Source organism: Heliconius melpomene, chromosome 10 (assembly GCF_056956725.1).
Source record: "Heliconius melpomene rosina isolate 202511_hmr_F chromosome 10, ASM5695672v1, whole genome shotgun sequence".
In the NCBI taxonomy this organism is placed as follows: domain Eukaryota; kingdom Metazoa; phylum Arthropoda; class Insecta; order Lepidoptera; family Nymphalidae; genus Heliconius; species Heliconius melpomene.
In genome coordinates, this window is record NC_140398.1 from 13418450 (window position 1) to 13427908 (window position 9459).

The following is a 9459-nucleotide window of genomic DNA, read 5'->3' on the forward strand; positions in this document are numbered from 1 at the left end:
TCTTTTGTTTTTCTTATCATATTTTTATTATTTCATATTTTGTTCTTACGATTTCTTCTTTAAATATCCCGTATATAGATCTTTTTTTTAAAGTACGGAGCCCTAAAAATAATAAACTCATTTTGTTTAACGAACTTCATGGATGGATGTCAACATTACGGCTACTTTTATTGATTTGTTGCTTAGACTAAGTTTGAAACATTATCTTTTAACCATTTATAGAAATGAATATTACGGCAAACGGCGTAATTAAGTACATTATAAGTACTAAGTAAAATGCTTCGCACAGAGATGAAGCGATTACTTCGTTATATTTCTATTTTAAATATAGCAGTGTTAAATGAACACGGTGTAAGAAGTGGCACTATTGTAAATATTATAATAATAAAAAATTACAATATTATCTTTTATTTTTTTTACTCACACTAGATCGAGCGCAGCATGTGGATTTGCACAGTAAGGCGAGCACGCCGCCCTTTTTCATATAGGTGCTTCAATAAAAAACAGTTTATCTCTAAAATTATGTTAAAGTGTATTTGAATATGCAATAATTCAAGTTACTGTATTTTCTCTTAAACTGAAATAATAAAACTGTAGGGAGAAACTATAAACAATAATCACGTATAAAGTAATATAGAGTCTATATTCCGTTATAGGTACAGTAACAATTTTTATATATTTTTTTTATAAATAAAAAAAAAAAATCAGTTACGAAATTATTTTAAGCAGTTAAATATATCCTAATCCAATTCATTGTACATCATAATTATTATTGTTCTTTACATCAAATTACTTAAATTATTAGTTTAGAAAACGCCAGAGATTAATAAAATAATAAAAAAACTGACGTCAAAATTATCCTCAAGGCCTCAAGGTCAGACACAAGCTTGCGACTAGGGACGTGAAAGGTTGTGGGTTCGATTCCCACTCAAGGAAATTAAATAATTTATATTTTTATTTGTTCCCTCTGGTATCGAGATAAAGCTTCAGCGTTGAATTACGCCACTCAAGGCGGAATGACTCCAGAATCAGAGCCAGAGCCAGATCCAGAGCAACTCTTGAGTTTCTTGCCGGCGTTCTCAGCAGAACTGCATTACGAACCGGTGGTAGCTTTTTGTTTCTATGTTCATTCGACGATTCAAAAGTGCTTATAAGTGTATTTGAATAAAGAATATTTTGAATTTGAATCCAGAGGATAGTGGCAAACGGAGTGTGTTAGCACTAGGTTTTGAGAAATTCATTTCTTAAACCTTATATAAATAATAGCGTAGCTTAACGAAGTTGCAAATGGCAACTAGTAGTTATGTTTTATATTCCATTTAATAAATTGAAACTGAAAGTACCTTCCATCGACCTATTATCTTGAAATTAATGTGGAAGCCTAAGTGTGCGAGGTCTACTCGTATTTAAACGGTTTTTTAATATTGTTTTAACTAACAGTAGCGCCATCAAAAGTGGAATCGGTATCTGGATTGCAGCCGTTTACTTAATTTGTTAAACAAGGAAAAGCGTTAAGACACGCATACAGACATAAGATATGTTCGATTACAGTAGGTTTTCATGTTGAAGATTATTAGGTTTAGAAACTTTTGTTCAGCGAATTTTCGTAGACACTTAGATTATTCCATTTAGTTTTTTGACTGTGCGCAATTGCGCATGGGCGTAGGTACCGTAATAATCGACGCGGTGACCCGCGGTCCGGTGCAACTAATTTTCGCGCCGTGACGAAAAACGGGACATTTCTACATCCCACTGCACTGCTGTCTTTAAGGACACCGGGACACGCGAGCGAGTAACGGGGTGGTTCTGTTCAAAACTGATCTAATAAAATTCTATGTATTTTAAATTTGCCATACAAGAATTTAAAGTACTTACCTAATTGTAAAAACAATATTCATAATAAAGTCTATTGTACTGTATAGGAATATTTATAGGAATGTTAAGCAGGATAGCTTTCGGTTCACATTGAAAAGAACAACTGTTAAGTTTCTTGTCGGCTCTTCCCAGCAGAACTGCCTTTCCAGCCGCTGGTAGCTTTAGGTTCATTCGACGATTCACAAATGCGCGTAAACATATATTTGATTAAAGAATATTATGAATTTGAATTGAATGTGTAAACGCCTGTCTTCTATATGAAAATCTCTGCGGGTGGTAGTTACCTTTATAAAAATAGCTATTGGATATACTTTAAACTTTATAATATTTGTAACTTAGTAATATTTTGTTAATTAGACACGTAAATACAATATTATATGAACAAATGTTCATATAATATATTTAAGATAAACAAATGTAAATAAGTGAAAATTTGCATTGCATCTTTTAAAATCCCGAATCACCTATTGCTATGACGTTGTTGATCACAAATTGCAGAAGGAGCATACATGTCGACTTAGCTAGAGCTCATGCATAGTATCACTGAAACGAATAATGTTACAGCCCATTGCTTATTCATGATTGCCCACAATGTTTTGTGCAAAAACAAAACTTATTATAACACAATTAAAATCTAAAATAGCGTGAACATGAATGTCTTAGTAACATCGAGTGATTGGTTTACAATCGCATATCCCAGATGTTAAGTTGCAGCTACCTGCATTCGCGCGCATGTCTAATCGCATGCGCTTTGCAATATAGCCCCAGTGGACTATAAATAAAAATAGAAACAATACCACGTATCCCTGAAATTAGCTGTAGATATGTAAGTTTTATTCTTCTGAAGTTATAACAATTTTTTTTTCTATAAATATCTTTGTCACTAATACTGCATGTTTAACGTTAACTTTTAAATAATTAATGTCGTATATGTTATTGATTTTATGGATTGATTAAAAGTAAGTTAATATTTTAGTAGTATAACATTGTCTCCTCTTCCATGTCCAATTTTCACAATAATCATCTATGTTATTTTATATATCTTTAAATATTAATTAAATTTTAACTTGTTATTAGGTAGGTACTACTATTTTTGTTTATACTGTTTCTATGTTGTATTCAAATAACAATAATAATTAGGTAGTCTTTATGTATTTTACGGGCGTTATTCTCATGCGAACTATCGAACTGTTTTGCCGGTAATATATTAAGTACATAGAGGTTGAACTCGAAATTAAAATCAAATATAAAGTGTTTAAAGTTCATTTTAAAGAAAAAAAATAGTTTAATAAGTAATTGTTTTAAAGTTATTTCATAATTAATATAAAAATATATTTTTAAGTTTGTTGATTTGTTTGTTTAATTAAGAAAAAACAATTTGATCATGATTTTAAATTTTATGAGATAATAGAACATATTTTTTCTTTAGCAGTGTACGCAGAGGGAACCTGGAGTGTTAAGACACTTCCATTCCCCACTTTCCGCCGTATTATAGAGGCATTGTGTGTTATCTGGCGGAACTCAGCGCCACGCATTGCCTCGTTACCAAAACGAGGAAATAAAAATATTAAATGAGGAAATATTTATCTTCATATAATTAGAAATGCTTATGCCCCTCATAAAATATTTATTAGCTACGGTACGCTTAAAGATTTGATAGCTACTAGGTGGAGCATTTTTTGCGTCAAGACGAAAGTTTTATAGTGTATGGTTGGCTTTATATGTCAAAGTAAACCAAGTTGTCAATCTGACAAGCAGACAAGTTTACATTTCGAAAGTGTCAACTTGTCAAGTCAAAGTGGTTCAGCGAAGATACACGCCGGCTATTCCCTGTTCCTATTGTATAGTAAAGTAAAATAAGAGTGAATTTTCATATTGTAGCCGTTACTTGTACTTTGAAATTATGGAAGAAGATTTAGAAATTTTAGAAAAAGCGTTATTGAACCTTGAAGCTACAGAAACGGAAGAAAGCCAAGCCAGCAATTATGAAGGCCTTTATAAAAACTGGGGAAAGCTAGGAAATCAGGAAGAAAGGCGTAAACATCTTTTAGAGATTCAAAAGAGGTAATAAATTTTAAGTAATTTAAAAAATTTTAGAATTTTTTTATATATTATATACAAAACATGAGCTTATTACCATTTCAATAGTGCTTATTTCCTTACTTTATGTTCATTGCAGCAATAGAAACAACAAAGTAGATAAATTCCGAGGTATTTTGGAGCTTACAAATTCTGTTGAAGATAATAAGTTATTCAAACCCTATAAGAAGGTAAGTTTATTAAAATACACTTAGTCCATGTTGCAGCTAGGCTTCATTAATATGTTTTTATTAAGATTTAAGTATTTTGATTATTTAGTTCAGTAAACTAAGAATACCAAGCAGACAACAATCTAAATTAATGATAAAATTACCTATTTGAAATGAATTGCAGGTACCATACAAACCTAATATTTATGTATCTGGATTTCATAAGACATGTCTGACATACAGTAATGTTTTGATGCTATCAGAATGGATGATTGAAAAGCCAGGGGATTTTAGTCAGAATTGGTATGTTGTCCCATGCCCCAAAGGATTAAGGCTACTTGCAATTGCTAATCATGTAAGTTTTATAATATGTAATATTTATAATTTTTAATAGTGCTTCAGCCTCACACTATATCTCAGTAAACTCAGTGTCCGAGGATGTTGTTCTCCTTTTGGCACATTGAGGGACAGCTCAACACTTCAGAATTTTACCAAAGCGGGAAAATCAAAATACTTGACTCTGTTGCTGTGGTGGCTACAAATGTAAAACTATATATACTTGTAAATAAATTATTTAAAAAAAATAGCTCAATATTTATAGTCTTAAATAAAATATTGTGAAACAATATTACAAGTGGCTTGTGAATAAAAGGAACTGAAAGAAAAGAAAAAGTAAAAAAATAAATAAACAATTATTGTTTAGTTCTACACTGTATCCCACATTAACAATATAGGCAGCGGGAACCTGGTGTTACGACTTATTCTCCACTTTTCATACATGAAATACAGGAATTGAAAATAACTCATTACTCCCAAGTCGAAATCAATCCCACAACCACAGCATTACAATCAAATACTGTGCCATGATGGCCTCTGAAGTAAATTAAAGTGAATTTTCTGTATATTAAAAATTACATGATAATTTCTGTTTCAGGGTACCACAAAATTCTACACAAAGTTTGGTCATTTTAAGTTTGAGTGTCACACTGGCTTGCCAGGGGGCAGCCCCTACAATTGTTTCCGCAAGAATAGTTGTGTACTAGATTGCTTTTACTACGAAAAAACTAATACATTGTTCTTATTAGACTTGCTTGCTTGGAATAATCAACCTATGACAGATGGAGAGGTATTTTTTTAAAGAATATTAAATTATAAATTATCATTTTCATTAACTTGGACTGTTTCCAAGAACCGCTACCAAGGTTCAAATCCTGCTACAGTAAAATTTTTATGTTTTCAAACAGAAGCATTTTTCTTTCCTAAGTATGGAATTACACTTAAAAAATGTAAAAAATTATAGAATTAAAAATGTTACAGATTTGTTTTTTGTTTAAAAATGTTAAAATGAAGAATGGAAAATATAAACAAAACCATTCCCACAAGTATTATAGTCACATGCTTGTATCACTGGACCACAACTGTCTTATAATAATATGTTGTTTCTTTTCAACAATGATGATTCTTTCTACTTTCTTAGACTGAATTTCGACATTACTGGATGAAGACACAACTGGAAGATTTTCCTGACACTGAAACCATAAGTAAAAAGAATAAAGTAATTATTAAGATATTACCCATGATGCCATGCACAGATCACTATTTGACATTGTAAGTTATATATGAATATTGTCTATCAATGTATGAATATTGTCTTTAAAAAGTCACTAGTATTATATAAAATTTGAATGTATTTTCAGCTTATTAAGCACATATCCCCAATTTGAAGACCACTTACCGCCATTGGATGGTTTGCTTTTTTACCACAAGAAGGCGCATTACGTTGCGGGAGAAACACCTTTGGTTGGCTGGCTTTATCCTTATATGATACCTGAAGTACTTGGGGATGGTAAATATAGCAATTTTTTATAATTTTTTTGGCGAAAATGGCTATATCAAACAACGTCATACGAATTTCATGGCATTTTTTACCCTTCTCCCGTCCCTGTGACAAATGGTCATATTTGCGAGAGTAATTCTATACCTAAAAATTATTAGAAGCCAGTGGCCAATGGCACAGGGGCACAGGTGTGTGACTGTAAACGCTGGTTGTAAATTAAGCAGAGTGCCTAAACACTAGGTTTCCTCTGCTTACCCTACAAAGTGCGGGATACAGCAAAACACGAAACTGAAAAACAATTTCCGGCAAAAAAATTCCAGTAACCGTACATTTTGATTAAATGAAATAATGAGAATTAATATTATTTCCAGGCATTACATTACATCCAGGTTATATGTCAGAGATGCCTGAAGATTATGTGAACCAAAGTGATTTTATAAAGAAGTTTGAAGCTAATCTAGCTAAGAGAGTGAAAAAGAGAACTTCGAATAAAATGGAGACAGACAATATGGATGCAAAGAAACCTGAGGTAAACTTCATCAAATAATCTCTATAACAATATTGTTTTACTTTCATGCTGTTTCTCGAATATAGGCAGATTAGCTTAGTTTCAACACACTCCATACATCACAAATTTCTTATGTCTAGTTGCGGATCTCAACGCCGCGTTTTGTCTTGTTACCAGAGTGAGAATGGTATGATAGTACATTACAACCATCGTGTTTACAGTCAGGCGTTATCCCGCAGCGCCACGACAACCCCTATTACCGTTAAGTTCAGCCACTCAACACGCAATGTTCCGAAAATTAGGTGTCTTAACTAGTATGACACTGCGTTAATATGTGGAATACAGTTAAGAAGCTAATGTTTTATCTGTTTTGCTTGTAGACCACAACAGAGACGAATGACTACTCAACGTCTATGGAAGATGAAGTAAATAATGATATTCAAGTGAGGGATGATAAGACTATTACATAAATTAAATTTTAATATAATGAATGGAATTTAATAAAATAATAATAATAGCTTTGTATTTGATTAATGTGATAAAATTGTTAATGTTTAATTGTTTTTACTTACTATATATAAGTGACTATATTAAATTTGAATTTTGATTTGCTACTTTTATTATTATTATTTAATGTAATAATGAATGTTCCACGCAAAGCTATACTGTGTCCGATTTGTTATGTAGAATTACATAAAATCTAAAATGCCGATTGTAAATTGTGTTTTATTTCTGTAATCCATACCTATATTATAAATTCGAAAGTAACTCTGTCTGTATGTCTGTCTTTTACGCAATCAGGGCCAAACCGCTTATTTAATTGTGATAAAATACTCATATAGAGTTACTTGAGGATCTCGGGATGAACATAGGATACTTTTTTTTTCATTTTTGTAATATTTTCGATATATACCAATATATTTAAATACTTATTAATTTGACATGCAATTTATTCTGCCATGTTAATAACAACCGTCGCTATGCGACCGTTGCTAAGCATCGATTTGCAAAGTTTGTTGTTAGAAAACGTCACCCAAAATGAGCTTGCTTAACGCATCTCTCTATTGAAAACTGAAAATAATTTCATAAATATTCGTATAGTTCAAGCGGGCGTAGCCGCGTTCGGGTCCACTAGTATCATATAAAAATTTAAAAAGTTTGGTGAATAAAGAATGGTGACATGATATGGATAATAAATCGACTTCAGTTCATGGATGAATGGGTGAAAATACTTGTTTAAGTGTAATTTAATTTAAATTAATAATTAAATTTTGTTTGTCTTTAGGTAGTATGTTTATATTTCTACTGCATTTTTGGGCTACCGTTCTACTTGCAATTTATCTAAATTGAATATATGAATATAAAGCAGAATTTGAATATTCTAATAGACAAAACCGTAAACTAAAAGTAATATATAAAAAAACTATTAAACAACTTTTTATCCTATTTTATTATATAGACAACATTTGGCACTTATTATAGATAATTTAAATCGGTTTGGTATTTTATAAAATTAGACATTACACCTTAGGTATACATAAGTTTCGCGGCATTCTGGGCTGGGCAATGTGGCTGGCCACAGCTTGATGCGAGGACCTGAAGATCGAGCTCAGTGGCGTGCCATTGGAGAGGCCTCTATCCAGCAGTGGACGAGGACAGACTTATGATGATGATAATGAAGCTTGATAAAGACGAGCAGCAATAATAAAAAATATATTATTTATATGTTTAAAGCAAAGGACAGCACACTATCTGTAGTAAATCCTCGTCTACATTTACAATGTAAGGCAGTTTCTCAGCGTTAAAAATATATAAAACTGTTTGCAGTAATAAAACTATATGGGGTCATAACATAAAATTAGAACGGCTATTTGCAGATCGTAAATCGGAAGACGTTGGCAAAATTAATATTAAGAAAATAAAATCAATCGACTAGTAGGTAAGTAATTCTTCATCTTCATGTGAAATTAGTTCCGTTGTGTCAGAGTTTATATAAATTACATATAATTGTATAGGCATTATTTTGTATACTTGTCAATACTTGTCAGTGTGTCATATTATTTAACTACCCACATATACTATAATTGTCTAAGATTTCTTATGTGTGTTTCTGAGACGTAGCAGTGGACGAACGAATAAACCTTTGTACTAAATTATACTTTTATTCTGAGCCCCTTTATATCTATTTTATTTTTTATTCTCTCTTATCATCCTTTTCGTTCTCAAAACTACAAAATCACTACTTTTCATTTTTTTAAGCTTCACGCTATATCAAAAACACAAAGAGAATAAACGCAAAAATTTTTAATATGAATAAGTATGTTATCTTAAACATTTTATTACGGTTATACACAGACGACACGATTTAAGTAATGCACGACATTCTTTGTTGAAAGGAAAAATAGATTTTTATTTTTCTTGATTGTATTAATTTAACAATATGAAGCAATTTTTTATGACTTTTTGTTAAAAAAAACATAGGAAAATATAGATAAGCATCACACTTATCTACCTACTTTTGTTTTCGGGTTGTCGGGACTCTTGTTGAGTTTTTTTAATTAATCTGTTTTGTATGCTTATATACAAATATTTAAACGACAATTGTTGTATAATAATAATAATTTAAATAATTAGAAAAGCGTCAAAACGAGAATTTTTTTTAAGACATCTTTCAGAAAATAGATTGATCGAGTAACATTAAATCGGGATGATAACAATTGATTGAAGCACTCTCTGTATCTCTTAATATTTTCTAGCCCTGTCTAATTTACATTTAACATTCTTTTTTCCACAACTACTTATTGGTGCCCACACAACCTAAGAGCCTCCTTCATCGTCCCTTTGTACTGAATATATAAGTATGTAAGTATGTCACCAGTCACCACTGCTCTTGTTCTATTGTTCTTGTTATAAACAACATGCTTTTAAGATTAAGACGTTTCATTATCAAAATAATAAATTCAACGCTGTTTTAAGGTTAACTACGATTA

The 9459-nt window shown here is 31.3% G+C and overlaps 1 protein-coding gene across 3 annotated transcripts; it reads left to right on the top strand.

Moving 5' to 3' along the window:
- Nucleotides 1–2587: 2587 nt before the first annotated feature.
- Nucleotides 2588–7188, top strand: Snup (snurportin-1). Of its 3 annotated transcripts, none has more exons than XM_085191644.1 (9): nt 2588–2701; nt 3757–3939; nt 4055–4145; nt 4309–4479; nt 5059–5250; nt 5602–5732; nt 5822–5970; nt 6333–6490; nt 6850–7188. In XM_085191644.1, exons 2-9 carry the CDS (start codon nt 3779–3781, stop codon nt 6937–6939), a joined length of 1143 nt encoding a protein of 380 aa, XP_085047770.1. In that variant the 5' UTR covers nt 2588–2701; nt 3757–3778; the 3' UTR covers nt 6940–7188. The 3 variants fall into 3 exon arrangements, with proteins under 3 accessions (XP_085047770.1, XP_085047771.1, XP_085047769.1); XM_085191645.1 differs by lacking the exon at nt 2588–2701 and adding an exon at nt 2717–2834; XM_085191643.1 differs by lacking the exon at nt 2588–2701 and having other exon boundaries at nt 3647–3939.
- The last annotated feature ends 2271 nt before the right edge of the window (nt 7189–9459 follow it).